This window comes from Aquarana catesbeiana, linkage group LG01 (assembly GCF_042186555.1).
Source record: "Aquarana catesbeiana isolate 2022-GZ linkage group LG01, ASM4218655v1, whole genome shotgun sequence".
Taxonomy (NCBI): domain Eukaryota; kingdom Metazoa; phylum Chordata; class Amphibia; order Anura; family Ranidae; genus Aquarana; species Aquarana catesbeiana.
This window is the reverse complement of record NC_133324.1, coordinates 278,694,696-278,711,928: the sequence shown is the minus strand read 5'-3', so window position 1 is coordinate 278,711,928 and position 17,233 is coordinate 278,694,696. Positions and strand designations below refer to the sequence as shown.

At 45.7% G+C, this 17,233-nt stretch overlaps 1 protein-coding gene across 1 annotated transcript in view; it reads right to left on the bottom strand.

The window, feature by feature from the left end:
* Positions 1–9,723, bottom strand: part of TOP3B (DNA topoisomerase III beta) — a 133,110-nt gene extending 123,387 nt beyond the window's left edge. The window contains exons 1-2 of the mRNA XM_073629054.1: positions 9,596–9,723; positions 30–146 (exon numbers count right to left, since the gene is read on the bottom strand). Of these exons, the coding sequence (XP_073485155.1) occupies positions 30–99 (70 nt within the window). The 5' untranslated portion in view covers positions 100–146; positions 9,596–9,723. The remainder of the gene's footprint in view (positions 1–29; positions 147–9,595) is intronic.
* Between the last annotated feature and the right edge of the window lie 7,510 nt (positions 9,724–17,233).

Below are 17,233 nucleotides of genomic sequence, written 5' to 3'. Positions count from 1 at the left end.
TATGTAGCTTTCAGAATTGCAGTTCTCACCTTTAGAAAGGATTTTAGCAATAGACTGAGCCAGCGATGGCTTTTCTGCTACCATGAGCACTGTCTTCATTCTCAGGCTCTGGTAAAGGGACTTTTCCACACGTCACTGATATTCACCTGTTCTTATAAATAACAAACATTTTAAGCAGCAGGAAAAAAAATAGCATAATAAATATGCAGATTCACAAACATTAAAGCAGTTTTAAACCCAAAAAACAAATGTGTGATATGTTGCAACTTACCAATCCTTAAGGGCCCTTTCACACTGGGGCGGGGGCGGCGTCGGCGGTAAAACGCCGCTATTGTAAGCGGCGCTTTACCGTTGGTATTCGGCTGCTAGCGGGGTGGTTTTACCCACCGCTAGCGGCCGAGAAAGGGTTAAAAACCACCGCAAAGCACCTCTGCAGAGGCGCTTTGCCGGCAGTATAGCCGCGCTGTCCCATTGATTTCAATTGGCAGGAGCGGTGAAGGAGCGGTATACACACCGCTCCGAAGATGCTGCTAGCGGGACTTTTTTCCCCATCCTGCTAGTGCACCGCTCCTGTGTGAAAGCCCCGAGGGGTTAAAAAACTAAACAATAATAACATAAATGGTACATTTTTCAACAATCGATTACGTGATCCGGGTTTACATTTTAACACGCACATGCGCTGTAGGTTTTGAAAACCTTTTGTTTCGCACAAAAAAATCTGACATGTTGGTTCGTTTTTTTTTAGCATAAAAATCACATTTCAAGACTAGAAATCAGCCCACTAACGTTTCGAAAGTCAAACAATTTTCTAACCGTGTATGGCTAGCATTACAAATTAAAGCCAAGCTCTTTTTAACACCTTTTAAAGCTGAAGTTTAGCTAAAGAAAAAAAAAGTCTTCTGTGAACCTACGGTGAACAAGCTCCAGATGGGGATTTGCCGCCTTCTGCTCCATTAGAAAAAGTTGTTTCATAGTGTACACTGCACGCAACACAATATGTGAATGGGGGAAGAGTATGATCAGTCACAGGATTCTCTCCACTAGGGCTGAAACAACTAATCGATTAATGAACAACAAATCGATTATGAAATTAATCGATTACTGTTTTCATAATCGATTAATCGGCCAGTAACACAATGGGGTTAAAAAATAAATAAATAAAATGAGCCCTTTATAGTACAAAAAGAGCAAATAATCACTACTGTAAATATTACTTTCACAGTTTTACAGTAAAAAATGAACCCCTTACAGTATTATTTGCTTTTTTTTGTACTATAAAGGGCTAATTTTAGTTTTTTAACCCCATTATGTTACTAAATGTCTTAGACCTGGTTCACATCTATGTGTTTTTTGCAGAAACGCACTACAGTTCATTTACATGGTTTCCTATGGAACAATATACTTCAATAGAGAAGCTGCAGAGAATCATGTAATGCGTTTTTGCAGCAATTTGTGTTCTTTAATCTGCCCAACAACAAATTGGCCAAAAAAAAATATGCAAAAACACAAATTGCAGCAAAATCGTGTGCGCAAAAATCCAAACGCACAGCAAAAAGCACTGCAGAAACAGATGAAAAGCAAACTGCATAGGTGTGTACCGAGCCTTATGCTGGCCACACAAATCAATTTTCAGACGAGAATATTCAGACGAAAAATCTTTGTACATTCGCTGAATGAAAGAATGTTGTTTGAAATGTTCACTTGTTTTTAAAATGAATGTAATTTCTGATTGAAAACCACATACACTGTCTGAAAATTCCCATGACCAAGAAGTTTTCTATTATTTCCAAATTTTCCTGTCACTGTGGTTGAAAATGAACATCGATTTGACCCCACTAACAATTAGAAAAACGAACGAACGTTCTTAAAATGACATTTTTTTGAAGGAAGACATTGTTTGTTTTTAATAAAAAAAATTGATCTCCGAGTCTGATATTTACCAGATTCACCCTCTAATAGTATATACAGTATATCTCGCCTCTAATGCCGCGTACACACGGTCGGACTTTTCGTCTACAAAAGTCCAACGGACGCTGACGGACTAAAGCTGGCTGGTAATCCGATCGTGTATGGGCTTCTCCGGACTTTCAACTGACTTTTTCAGCCTCAAATCCGACGGACTTTAGATTTGAAACATGCTTCAAATCTTTCCGACGGACTCGAGTCCGGTCGAAAAATCCGCTCGTCTGTATGCTAGTCTGACGGACAAAAACCCACGCTAGGGCAGCTATTGGCTACTGGCTATCAACTTCCTTATTTTAGTCCGGTGTACGTCATCACGTAAGAATTCGACGGACTTTTGTGTGATCGTGTGTAGGCAAGTCTGTTCGTTAGAAAGTCCGCCGCAAGTCCGTCGAAAGTCTGTCGGACAGGCTGTCGGACTTTTGTAGCTGAAAAGTCCGACCGTGTGTACGCCCCATTATAGTTTATACAGTATATATCTCCTCTAATAGTACATACAGTATATATCTCCTCTAATAGTATATACAGTATATATCTCCTCTAATAGTATATACAGTATATATCTCCTCTAATAGTATATACAGTATATATCTCCTCTAATAGTATATACATTATATCTCTTCTGTTATTCTCAGAGTGGATTAGATATTTTGCTCTCTAACCATATAGTTGGTTATTTATATTTACAACTGCATAGAGATATTTAAGAATAAATTACCTTTTTTTTAAAAAAAAAAAACTTTACAAATTAACTAAATTATACACCACACCTTTTTTTTTAAGGTTATTAACCGATTATTCAAAACAATAATCGGCCAACTAATCGATTATGAAAATAATCGTTAGTTGCAGCCCTACTCTCCACCATTCACAGATCGTTTTATATGCAGTGTATGTAATCAATGACAGAACTTTCCTGACGCCAGACGTGGCAGCATACATATGATATAGCTCCGCCCCTATATCCCCCCACAGGACCTGTTTAGCTCTATAAAAGTCTGACTGTGAGTTACCTTCCCCATTCTCCTTTTTGTCCTCCAAAGATCAACACTTACAGATTACATTCAGGCTTTCCCAGATTTTTATTTAAATTTGTTACTCTTTCTCAAAAAAAAAAAAAAAAAAGGGGGGGGGTATCTATCTATCTATCTATCTATCTATCTATCTATCTATCTATCTATCTATCGATATATATATATCTATATATATCTTTTGTTTTTCTCTGGCTTCCCTTATTTCTCTCTGTTGCCATGCAGTCCCCCTTGCACCTTTTGGTTCTTCCACCAGCATGAGCCTAATAACACATAACCAAGACCACCGCAATACCAGGTAAGAGCCAACTTTGAGTAAGTAAGAAAATGCAGGAAAAAGAGTGCGTTCTGCCCCGACGAGCATGTCTTCCTCTCTATTGCAGTCCCAGCTGCTCACACTCCGGCTCTAGGAGGTCCAGAGGCCCTCTGGATCGTCAGGATTTTCCCAGGGCAGAAAGTGACTCCTCCAGTCCTGGCAGACCCCAGTACAAAGGGCGCAAATGTACGCTTAAGAGAACGCACACTGCTTCTCCTCCGAGGGCTCAGTGCCCAAAAGGCAAATGTTGGTCATGTGGAGATGACCCTATGCCTGGAAAGCTACTTTGCAGCAACTGCTTCAGGCAGCTTGCCAGAGACCAGGAGTATGAGAGTCAGCAGGTGTCAACCTTGCTCAAGAAAGTAGTCCCCAACCTCCTGGCAGAATTTTTTGGTCGTCTGGGGCAACCAGGGACAGAGTCAGACGAACAGTGTGTCCCTGCACCAGGTCTAAACCAAGCCATTAAACCATCTCTAACTAGAGGGGTACCAGGCACTTCAGGGGTGACGCTAGCCCAGCAGATTAGGCAGGCCGATTCCCCAGACCCAGTATTACAGCCAACTTTCCCGGCAGCGTTAGAAGATATTGCCTCCTCGGCAAAGGAACCTGAAGGTTTAGGCTTTGATTTTTCGCTAATACCACCATTTATTAAGGCAGTAAAAGCTGCACTGGAATGGGGGGATCCGGAACCTCCTCCAAAGGAGGAGAAAACCTATTATCACACACCATACAATCTGATTTTAAATTGTGTGGCAATCGCTGCACAACACGCATTAGGTGCCTTTATCCTTTCAGGGCACCCCAAATGCGAAGTGATTCTGCTGTGATTGTCACGTGGAAGAACGTGCCTTTAAAAACATTGTGCGAAGCTGGTCGCCCCTAAATAGGAGCAGCGGCTTCTTTTTGCACACGTAGGGCAGCCAAGTGAATGGGCCGCCCCCATGCGAGTTGCAACATTGCGTACAAATCGCTCTTTGAAAAATCACATAGTAGGAACACTTGTCCCCTCTACGTGATAATATCAAATGCCTCTGAAAAGTGACCTAGGCACAGATCGCTTTTCAATGCAATAGCAGAGCCTGCTGCAAGTGTGAACAAGCCTTTGGTTTCCATAGGAGGAACCTAAAGAAACAGGTAGCTATCTTTCCTCTTATGACAGAAATAAAAGGCCTGCTTCAGGAGGAATGGGAAAAGGGGGAGAGAAAATCCTCCTCAACCAATAGGTTGCAGAATTTGTATCCACTAACGGTGGAGGATGCGACTCCTTTATCTAACCCACCAACGGTGGATGCGGAAGTCACCAGACTGGCCAAGAATGTGACACTTCCGATGGAAGACTCTTCCTCCTTTCACGATATCCTTGATCGACCCATTGATATGGACTTTTTTGAAGTTTTACCTCAAGGCGGGTGGTGCTTGTAAACCCGCCGTTGCTTTGTGTGGGCGCAGAACTTGGAGAATGCGATCGAAAACCAGCTGCCAAAAGAAAAAAATCATCAAGGCTCTTGATGAGACAAAACTCTTGGCGGACTTCACAGGTGAGGCAGCTATAGACATCATTCGATGGTCCTCCAGAGCCTTGCTCAGCTCAGTCACAGCCAAAAGAGCACTGTGGCTAAAACCCTGGGCGGCTGACCCATCCTCAAAGCAGAATTGCTGTAAACTGCCTTTTGATGGGAAAGCGCTGTTTGGCCAAAAAAACTGAAGACTGCCATCTCCAGGGTTACAGGAGGAAAATCAGGTCTTCTGCCCCAAGATCGCAGGTCCAGACGCCAGATGGGGCAACCATCCTGAGGAACGCCAAACAGGTACTGGGATTTCGGAGACTTTCGCACATCCAAGGACTTCAGAAGGCGTTGGAGGGGTACACAGTCATCCTTCGTAAGATCACAGAGAGCTAAGACCCCTGTGGCTCCCCAAGATACCCAAAAGCCCTTTTTACGTCAGACCCGCCCAGGAGACAATTGGAGCCAGGTGGCTCAAAGTGACCTAGTTCCGGCAAGACCACCAAAAAAACGGTGGATTCAGTCCACAGTGGCGCAAGGCCATTATTGGCTGTTCAAACGGCAGCCTCCAGAACTACCTCAAGAGGCTGAATTAATTTTTCAGGATAGACTCAAGATGGAGTCTCTCCATACCATAATCCAGGTTAATCAACCAGGAGACTGGAGGGTTTCAGTGGATTTGCAATATGCCTATCAGCATGTCCCAATCCTTCAGTCATACCAGCAGTTCCTCAGATTTGCATTGAGGGACAGGCATTTCCAGAGCCAGCTGAAGCCTACACAGAATACGGTCTACCTAGGGGCCCAATTCAATACTCAGGTGGCCACAGTTTCTTTGCCACCTCAGAAACTCCCCAAAATCAGGAAGAAGTTTCAATAGGCATTGGCTACACCAGTGATGTCAGCATCCTAGTGCATGAGTCCTCTCTCAATGGAAACTCAGAGTTTTCCAACAAGGCTTCCTGATGCAGTGGAAGAGTTTGTCTATCCCAGCCAATCAGTATCACCAGCCGGAGGCGCCAGAGTCTCTGGTGGTAGACGAAACAAACACTAAACCGCAAAGGTCCATTAGGGCCACAGCCATTGATCATTGTTACCACAAATGCCAGCGCAGCAGGGTGGGGCGCCACCTGCGAACAACTCAAGATTCAGGGCAGAGGGAAATTTCCCACTCAGGGCCTAGTTTCCAATATTCTGGCAGCATTCATGGCGTTGGACACCTTGCTGCTTCACATACAGGGTTGCCCAGTCTTGCTCCATCTGGACAACACAGCAGGAATGTCCTACAGACAGCAACAAGGCAGGATGCACAGCCAATCCCTTTTGAGAGAGGTGGAACCAATCATGACATTGGCACAATATCTCACAGATTTAAGGGCCATATATCGTTCAGGCCATCAGAACTTGGAAGCAGATTTCCTATCCAGACATGGACCCCAACGAATACCCCCCTTCACCCCGAAGTGTTCAAACAGATCATCCACGAGTGAGGGTGTCCGCAAGATGGATATTTTTGCCTCATCAACCATCTACAAGGTGAGCCGGTTCCTCTCACGCTACCCTCATCCATTAGCGGAGGGGACGGATGCCTTTACCCATCCTTGGGTTGGGCAACTGGCCTATGCCTTCCCTCCAATTTCTTTAATCCTGAAATTCGTGAGGAGATTGTTGACAGTCATCACAGTACTTCCTTACAGGCCTCACAGACCATGGGTCTCTCTGGCAATGGATCTCAGCGTGTGCACACCGATCACTCTGCCGGTGACTCCTCATCTCCTGTCTGAAGGAGATACCCTACATCCGCAACCATCACAACTGGCCTTAGCAGCCTGGAGATTGTAAGGCAGGGGTTACAAGTGTTAGGATGTTCTCCAGAGGATATTAGAACTTTACAGAGTTCCAGAAAGGGGTCAACCAATGCCATCTACTCCAGAATATGGAATAGGTTCACGAGCTTTGCAGTTAGAGGTCAGTTTGACCCTAGTGACCAAATGTATCTCAAATCCTGTCTTTCCTGCAATCCGGATTGGATTTGGGGCTCATTTCGCTTAAGGTGCAAATTTCAGCCATCTTGGCTTTTACCCAAAAGAAATGGACAGCAAACCTGCCAGCACTTCATGAGAGCGGTACTTAGGCTACACCCTCCCAAGATAAATAGGTTCCCTCAATGGGCGCTAACAGTAGTCCTCAATTTTCTAGCAAACCCTCCTCGTAGTCTGACAGAAGACTGTTCATTATGGGATATCACCTTTAAAAATGGCTTTCCTATTAGACATAACTTCAGGGGGAAGGGTGTCGGAACTCCAAGCATTGGGAGCAGCAGAACCTTATTCCATGTCCTTCTCTGTCATTTAGGGTGAAACATGTTCCAGCAGCTGCAGCCTCTCCCTGTGACAGCGAGAGGAGGATCTTCTCTTTGAACCCGCTGTCACTATTTGCAAATAATGCAGCTGTGGGGGCTCTTCTCACAAGGCAGCATTATTCATTCAGTTTCCTGTGAATGCAACTACAACTACTGTCAGTCATTGCGGCTGACGGCTTGTAGTTCTGAATGGATTGTGAAGTCGCTGATGAGCGGTCTCGTAGTTATTCACAAGCCCTGCAGCTTGTAAGCAGTCAGCTCGTATGCAGGTACAGGCTGAAAGCTGCAGGGCTTGTCTGCAGGAGTCTGGCATTGCACCCCTGATCCACTGATCACTGGTGCAATGCTTTCCAGGTTTCTTATGGGAAAAAAATTAATGAAATTTTTTTTTCCTGCCAAAATATGTGCATTCATATTTTTTCCCAAAAAAGGTGTACTTATCCTTTAAGGGCTCATTCACATAAGAGGCAGCCTCTCTACCACCCCCTCTGAAAAGCCATCTGTGATGGGTCACTTTTTCAGGAAAGGTTTAGAGCTGGATTACAAGCACCCAGGAGCTGATACTGCTGCCTCCCTAATGCCAGTGTATTATTTTTTCTGTCTCAAGAGTGATTTTACAATGAAATACTGCACCCCAACCGCATGCCAGAAGTTTGGCACAGACTTATTGACTTCAATGGGGGAGCTTGGCAAGCAGCACTACTTGGCAAATTCTACTTGTCAAGTAAAAACTGCCATACCCTGAAGTGAAGCGCTGCAAGAATGTAAATAGACCCGAGTGGTCCCCATGTCACATTATAGGTGGGCAGTCAAATGCGGATCAAACGCCTGTTTTTAGCAACCGCCAACTCATATCTCTGATACCTCCTTAACCCATCCCCGCCTCCGATGTGAACTTAGCCTAAAAATTATACTGGTCAAAATTTCATATAATTTTACAATGTTTGCAGGCATTTTTTGAAAGAGGAATCAGTGGGGAGAAATCTCCTTGTTTAGGATGTAGCGCCAAGTACAAAAGAAATTAAAATTATTAGAGCTGCGGACATTAGATTACCAAACAGGGAGATAGCGGTGCATGGTGAGACACAAAAGATTGATGTTGTGAGAACCTATATGGGATACATATCGCTATAAAAAGGGATAATGCATAGAAATTTAGTGAAGTGTGTACAAGCCCTAACACTTAACAAATGCTCCTATCGTTAATATGGGCGTAAGAATCATGTTAATGAGCTTTAGTATGGGCATTAGACTGGCGCCATTGAGCTTAGGTATGGGCATTAGACTGGCGTCAATAAACTTTAGTATGGGCATTAGACTGGCATTTTATAAGCGTTAATAGAGAGTTAAAAACACTCCCCAGACGCCCTATGTGCAGTCTTGAAGCGTTTGATAAACCATGAGGGTGTGTTAAAAGTGCTCCACATATTGAAGCGAAGTGACGCTACCATTTCATGTTTTGATAATGTGAACAGCACTGTGTGCTGTCCATTGCATCATTTGCATAGGCGTTTGAGTGGAATTTTTAATTTGCGTGTTTGTCCAATCGGATGAACTGTCGTGATCGGCTCTCGAAAGCTCTGTACTAACAATCCGATTATCGTACGATCGCTTTGAAAGCGGTATTTTTCGTTCGATTTTCGGATAGTGTGTACAGGCCATTAGACTGTAAGCTCCGTGAGCAGGCCCCTCCTACTCCTACTGAATTGAACTTTAATGTAATTGTACTGTCCCCCCCTCTACATTGTAAATCACAGCGGAAGTCGTTAGTGTTATACAAATTCTGTATAATACTACTGAAACAAAGCTTTCATTAGTTAGTAGGCCAAAAGGCTAGCTAGAATGAGGAGGGGGGGGCTTACAGACCAGACATATTGTAAATCAGAATTCGGTCTTGTTCACACATGCATTATCACTAAAACACATGCACATTGGTGTATGTTGTGTGCGGACGGTGCGTTGCATCGCACCACTTACTGCTTTTTATTTTGCTTTATTGGAGCATCACAAAATGACATTTTATTGAACGTATTGACGTGCTATACTTTTACACCATGCACAACACCACCTCACATGTACAGTGTAAAGAGGACACACAAAACAACTGCTTTCAGTGTTGATCTACACAAATCAATGCAGCTCATGGTTTGTGGTGTGAAGGAGCCTGCATTTTAGTTGTCAGGGTGTAATATGGTGACAGGGCCTCTCTTTAGAGTTATTATTTCCATAGAAGAAGGGCAGCACTGCTAGGTGGTCCCTACTGAGGAATATTCCTACACCCTCCACAGTAAAAGGAGCCATGAAAGTTATGAGTCCTTTTTATGAAATACATTCTCCTGCAGGCAAAACACACACCGACAAACACTACTACGCCGCCTACTCCCGTCCCCATTATTACTGATAAACACCCGTCACTGACCGCCTTCCCGCACACAGCAGCCCGGGAATATGTTCCAGAGAGCAGGGCGCCGCCATGCCTAGTGTACGTCACTTCCGGGGAGGAACATCCGGGACACGCCATGCAGGCTGTAGTAGTGCGTGTGCTGTGAGGAGAGGGCGCAGCGCAGTCCTATGTATTCTACACACTGGTGGGAGAGTCTGTCCCTGGAATTCATATCTATTCTACTGCCCTCATATACAAATAATGGAGTCTGTAGTGAACACTTTATACACATTATAAGGTTGTCCATAGGCATTAGAGCAGCGCTGGTCAACTTTCTTCATATTAGGGGCCCCAATTGAGCCCCTGACATCACCAAAGGGGTCTCCTTCGCATTAGCGGTTGAGGGCCAGTAGAACCAATTTTTACAGCTCCTCCTTTCAGGCCCGTTCACACTGGTGCGATGTCAGAGATCGGATGTGATCCGCACTGCAGTGAAAATCACGTGATCTCTGTGCGATGCGATTTCAGTCATAAAGATCGTATGGCTGAATTCGCATCAAGCTCGCACAGGACCCTTTTTTTTTGTCCGCAGCAGAATCGGATCACATGGGTCCGAGTTTGCAGATCGCACTGCGATATGCAAATTGATTTGAGGGTGTCATTACCTTTTACTTGACACTCCCAGCAGTGTGAACTGTCGCCAGGAAACATGCAATGTGGGAACCCGCAGTGGATTCGCAGGGTTTCCGCATCGCAGCAGTGTGAACCGGCCCTTAATCCCGCTTCACAGTGGTTCGATGCGAGAACCCTGCAAATCCACTGCGGATTCTTGAATCGCACAGTGGCTCACACTGAGATCTGCGAACCGCTGCAGGTGTCAATGTAAAGTTAACAACACCCCCGGATCAGTTCGCAGATCGCATTACGACCCGTGAAATGGTGCAGGAATTGGATCATGTAGGTGTTAGCACTCGATCCAATTCCAGTGGGGACCTAAAAAAAAAAAGGTCCTGCACTATTTTGATGCGATTTCAGGTATACAGTTTGTATGGCTGAAATCGCATGCGATCTGCACAGCAATGCAGTGCGAGTCACATGCAATGTCTGGCATCACACTAGTGTGAACCGGGCCTTAGAAGCAGAGGCCAAGAGTATACACATGGAATTATAACCCCCTGTCGTAATTAAGTGAATGAGGCCCCTCTGCAAGAGCCCTGCAACTGTGTGCAATGCACCTGGATGTGTGGCAATCAAGGGGTTAACCACCTGTTCTCCGGAAGGTTTACCCCTCTTTATGACCAGGCCATTTTTTGTGATACGGCACTGCGTTACTTTAACTGACAATTTTGCGGCCATGCGACGTTGTACCCAAATAAAATTGGTGTCTTTTTTTCCCCCACAAATAGAGCTTTCTTTTGGTGGTATATTTCTGCTATAAAACACAAATGCATAAAAAAAAGAAAAAAGTAAAGAATCGAATCCCAATAAGAGTATATTGACTGGTTTGCGCAAAAGTTATAGCAACTACAAACTATGGGATATTTTACTTTTATTTCTTTACTAGCAATGGCAGCGATCAGCGACTTATAGCGGGACTGTGATATTGCGGCTGACATTCGGACACTAACTGACACTTTTGGGGACCAGTGACACTAATACAGTGATCAGTGCTAACAAATATACACAGTCACTGTAATAATGAACTGGCAGGGAAGGGGTTAACACCAGGGGCGATCAAAGGGTTAACTGTGTGCCTATTCTGTGTAAAATTGGAGGTGCTTTCACTAGGGGGAGACATGGATCCTTGTCCCTGCTTTGCAGGAACACAGAATCCATGCCTTCCCTATTGACAGACCGGCGATCTGCCTTGGAAGACCACCGTTCTTCCTCAGTGCCGGCGGACATCGAGTCCGCGGTGCCCGCCGATCAGCTCCTGTGGGAGCGGGCCGCCGGTGCCGTACATGCGTGCCGCTGACCTGGAAGTGCAGGGTCATGTACTAGATACGTGATCCAGCGCAGCAGTGTCACTTTCCCGCTGTATATGTAAGTTATACAGTCGGCAAGTAGTTAGAGCAGGCAGTGAGGAGGTGTAAACATATCCTTAGGCTCGATTCACACCTATGCATGTTGCTTTTGAGCGTTTTTTTTTTTGTCATGCTTGTCACGTTTTTGAGCAGCGTTTTTGCTGCGTTTTTGCCGCGTTTTGCGTTTTGTTTTGTTTTTTACAGTTTAAAAAAAAAAAAATTAAAAAAAAAAAAAAAAACGCTGCAAAAACAGTGCACATGCGTTTTTGATGCTGGTCCATTGAATTGTATTACATGCAAAACGCTGCATTTTGCATGAAAAAAAGTCCCTGACCCTTTCCAAAAATGCAGAGGTACAAAAAGGCATTGATGTGAACATGTTCCATAGGAACCCATGTTAAAAAATTCCCATGCATTTATGCAAAATGCATCAAAAAACGCGCTAGTGTGAATGGAGCCTTAAAGAGGAGCGCCAGTCATATTTGTGTTTATGACAAGTCAGAAGCTACAAAAACTGTAGCTGCTGACTTTTAATAAACAGACACTCACCTGCCCCCGGATCCAGCGCTATGCTCACCTTATCTCGTTCCTTCGGTGTTCTGTCCCAGGCGCCTGCATCTCTTTCAGCTTCACAGCTGGGTGCCCGCTGTGCATTGTAAATGGTCCCGCAGTCTTCTGAGATCTGTGATGTGTCACAAAGACTGCGGGAAGGAAGGGGAAGGAGCGCCTAGGTGATCTGAACGGAAGTGGGAACCTGTCAAAACAAGGTACCTGCCCCCCCCCAAAATCGTGCCACTTCATAAAGAGGAGGGGGGAAGGAGGCCCTAAAGCGGAACTTCCCCTTTCTGGGTGGAGCTCCGCTTTGAAAGGTATCTGTGGTCAAAATGTAAAATCATATATTAATATCCACATTGTAATTACATTTTTTCTTGCCTACTCCTATTAACCCCTTCCTGCGGCCGCCATCCACCCCTTTGAGGAGAACTAAATGCTGGGAGGTGGGCATTCAGATCATGACTGCTGTGATTGGCTGATCAGACACTCCCGATCTCAAATATGCAAATATGCATTGGGAGCCTTTCAGTGTCACTTTAATTACTGTGCTGGGTGTTATGGACATATATATGCAGCTGCTCTGTGTTAAAAGTCCACCCACCGAGAGGCTGCATATATCCATATAGTCAGCAGGAGGAGGTTAAAGAGGAGCTCCAGGCTTCTTAAAAAAAATAATGAAAAGTCAGCAGCTGCAAATACTGTAGCTGCTGACTTTTAATATTAGGACACTTACCTTTCCACAAATCCAGCGGTGTCCTGGCCGGATTTTCAGACGGCTCTCGTGTGATGCTGCTGCCATCTTGACTAAGGGAAACCGGCAGAGAGCATAGTTGCCAACATTGAAAAAAAAAATATGTGGGCCACTTTTTTGGCTGTAGGCGGAGCCGTACAATAATTAGGGGGCGGGGCATTTGTTTGTAGGTGTGACTTAGCAAAAATGTATAAGTGCGGCACGCGAAAAACGGGCGTGGCTTACGTGAAAGTGGGCATGGTTTACGTGAAAGCAGGCATGGCTTAAATGGGCATGGCTCAAGAGGGTGTGGTTAGAGTCTGAGATGAATGAGGGATGGAGAGGGAAAGGGGGAGAAGGAAAGGGGGAGAGGGGAATGAAGGGATAGCAGCCCCAGATCCTACACAATAGAAATATGTGTATTCTAGAAAGTTTAACAATCAGCAGATAAAGATACTCCAAATGCCTGGTGTTAACGCTTCAATCATCCCGGCACCATGGTTGTTATGGTGTCAGGATGATTGAAGCGCATTATTTCTATTATTGCATTGTAATATAAAATTAAATCATTCAACTCACCATAATGCCGAATCAGTGGGATCCCTGAGCGTGTCACTAGCCACGTCGCCTGCCACCAGCAGAGTCTGTCCTTGCATCAGGTGCCCCCGGCAGAGTCTGTCCTTGCATCAGGTGCCCCCGCTAGAGTCTGTCCTTGCATCAGGTGCCCCCGCCAGAGTCTGTCCTTGCATCAGGTGCCCTGCCAGAGTCTGTCCTTGCATCAGGTGCCCCCGCCAGAGTCTGTATAGACCCCCTCAGTGCAGACCCCCTCCATTAGTGCAGATCCCCTCCATCAGTGCAGATCCCCTCCATCAGTGCAGACCCCCTCCATCAGTGCAGACCCCCCCTCTATTAGTGCAGACCCCCCCTCAGTGCAGCCCCCCTCTATTATTGCAGCCCCCCCTCTATTAGTGCAGCCCCCCTCTATTAGTGAAGACCCCCCCTCAGTGCAGCCCCCCCTCTATTAGTGCAGCCCCCCTCAGTGCAGCCCCCCCTCAGTGCAGCCCCCTCTATTAGTGCAGCCTCCCTCAGTGCAGCCCCCCTCAGTGCAGCCCCCCCTCTATTAGTGCAGACCCCCCTCAGTGCAGCCCCCCTCAGTGCAGCCCACCCCCCTCAGTGCAGCCCCCCCTCTATTAGTGCAGACCCCCCTCAGTGCAGCCCCCCCTCAGTTAGTGCAGCCCCCCCTCAGTGCAGCCCCCTCAGTTAGTGCAGCCCCCCCCTCAGTGCAGCCCCCCTCAGTGCAGCCCCCCCTCAATGCAGCCCGGCCCCCGCTCAGTGCAGGAGCGGCCAGTCTTCTGCCGAGAAAGTTCCCCTCGGCAATGGAGGACCCCCTGTACTGCGCAGGCGCAGCGCTTGCGCAGTACGGGGCTGGGGAACTCTCAGCAAGACACGGCGACGGCACCGTGTCTTCTGCTCGCTTCAGTGGAGAGGGGAGGGGCTGTGCAGCTAAAGAAGCCGCTTCATTGGCTGCTCGGATCGAGCCCCCTTCCTCTCTCCACTCAACACTAGGGGAAGATAGAGCGGTGGCGCCGGCCGCCATTTTGCTGGAGCCCGCTGCTCCAAAAAAACAAAAAAAACAACATTCCCGATTTTCCTTATGGAAAATCTCAATTCGGGACAGCCTCCAATCGGGACGAGGGTCCCAAAATCGGGATTGTCCCAGGAAAATCAGGACTGTTGGCAACTATGAGAGAGACCTTGTGGCTTCACAGCCGGTTCCCTACTTTGTACATGCGCTTGGGCAAACCTGTGCATCCGCAGATCTGCCAATGGTCTCTTGCCAGGTACTGAAGACCGGGTGAAGCCTTTCAGCCCATCTGTACACACGTGGAATGGGCGCAACATAATTCTCGGCCAAACAAGAAATGAAAAAGTGTTGCCGTGCAGCACAAAAATGAAAAAAAAAAATCCAATTGTGAATTATTTGTCCTTCCTAGTGGTAATGTTAATCAATTCAAAACAAGGTGTGCATGCCCACACACCAAAGACCTAGGGATGATGCCTAAAGATTATTAGGAATTTATTAGATTGATTTGTTGGGTGTGTGTGTTTTCACTTATAGGGAAGGGTGCATTCTGAACATTCCTCTCAGTCTGATTAACCCTATCTATATTGGAGCAATTTGAAGGCGTATATGGAGGAGGTATCAGAATTGTTTGCCACTAAGTGTCACAGCATTCACAGAACCTGCCTTCTGAACTACAGAGGTGCTGAGAGGAGGGGTTTCAGGGTGGTGAGTGTAGGAGGTGGAATCAGTACAGGAATTGCTGCTTACAGGCAGCACGGTACCATGGGATATGTAGTCCTTAGAAATTGAAAACAGCAGAGGAGAAGCTGTAAAGCAGCGCTTGCAGGGAATCAAGGAAGGTGTGAAAATAGAAGTCCAGCAGACAGGCAGCACTTACAATATGAAAGGAGATTTTTCAGGTAAGTTATTATTGGATTGTCAAATGTAACAATTTGTTGTACAATGCTGATTACACCCTTAAAATTAAAGTGATATTAAACACATGAACAAAAGTGTAACAAATTTAAGATTACTAATCCTTATGTCGCGCACACACGAGTGGAATGTCCAACAGAAAAAGTCAGACGGGAGCTTTTCATCGTATATTCCGATCGTGTGTATGCCCCATCAGACTTTTTACATCGAAAATTCTGGCGGACCTAGAAAGAGAACATGTTCTAAACATTTCCGACGGAACCAATTCCTATCGGGAAACCGCTCGTCTGTATGCTGTTCCGACGTACCAAAAACGACGCATGCTCTGAAGCAAGCACGAGACGGAAGCTATTGGCTACTAACTATTGATCTTCCGTTTTCTAGTCCCGTTGTACGTAACTGCGTTCTGGACGGTCGGAATTTGGTGTGACCGTGTGTATGCAAGACAGCTTGAGTGGAATTCCGTTGGAAAAACCTTCAGAGTTTATTCCGACGGGAAAACCGGTCGTGTGTACAGGGCATTAGATGTGGCTGCATCAGTTTTTTTAGGGTTTTTTCCCTTTATTTCACCTTGCGTTCCAGCCAGTAAAACACTTCCTGTCTCAGGGTGTCTGCATGAAGTAGTATAGAAAAGGGCTCAAAACTTCAAGTCCTGAGCTACTAGCCAGGCCTTAATGGAGAAGTCCAGCCAAAGCTCGTTTGGCTGGGCTTCTCCTATAGATCACAGGAGTGAAATTCGTTTTGCACTCCCTTGACCCGTTTTCAGCAGAGAACGGACTGAAGTCCGCTTTCTGCTGACGTCACTGGAATTAGTTCAGGCACCGCATCACTCCGACAGCCTCACAGTGAGCCTCTGAGAGCCTGAGACAGCCCGCTCTGCCCCCTCCACAGCTCAGCACTCCAATAAGGTGAATGCAGCATGGGTACGATTTTAAGAGTTACTCGCCACCAGTTGCCCCACCCAACCCTTAATTCTGCCCCTAAATGCGCCCTCGTAAATTATCTCATGAAATTACACTGTTAAATGTTTTATGCAGAATTAAGTTACAAAAATAAATATTAACAACAACAACAACTTTAACGATATTAACATAAAGCATATCAGTACCCATCAGTGCAGCCTCATCTGGGCCAATCAGTTCAGCCTCATCAGTGCAGCATATCTGTGCTGCCTTATCAGTGCAGCCCCATCAATGCAGCTTATCAGAGCCGCCTCATCAGTGGCTATCAGTGCAGCCTCATGAGTGCCCATCAGTGCAGGCTTATCAGTGCCCATCAATGCAGCCTATCAGTGCATGGGGATCACAGGGAGGAATCTGGAGGAGAGCCGGCCGGATCACACAGAGAGAGGATCTTCCGCTGTGACACAGCTTGGATCTGAAACGCCGTCCGCTGTCAAACGAAGTCCCGCCTCCTGGATCGGCTGCTATGATAGACAGCACACTGATTCAATTTCCCAGTATTGGACCAGTGTGCCAGTCTGACAGAAACTGTCTGTGGAAGGGGCATGACCGAAAAAGGGCTCCCAATCAGTGCTCTCAGCCAAGGGTTAAAGCTGAACTTCAGCTAACACATTACAAGCAATTACAGCAAACAGTTTTTTTTTATTCATTTTAGGATAACGGTTTTACATAAATTAATAAAATAAATTAATAAAATTAATAAAACTTGAGAATTGTAATCACCCCTGTCAGTGTTAAAGTAGTATTAAGGCCAAAAGAAAACTTTTACTAAATCGCAGCTTACCAGTTCTTAGATGGGGTGGCTGTATTCATCTTCTTTTTTATGCTTTCTTTTTTTATTTTCACCTGGTGATCCTGCCAGTAAGTCTGATGTTTTTCAACAGAACAAGCTCACCTGCAAAT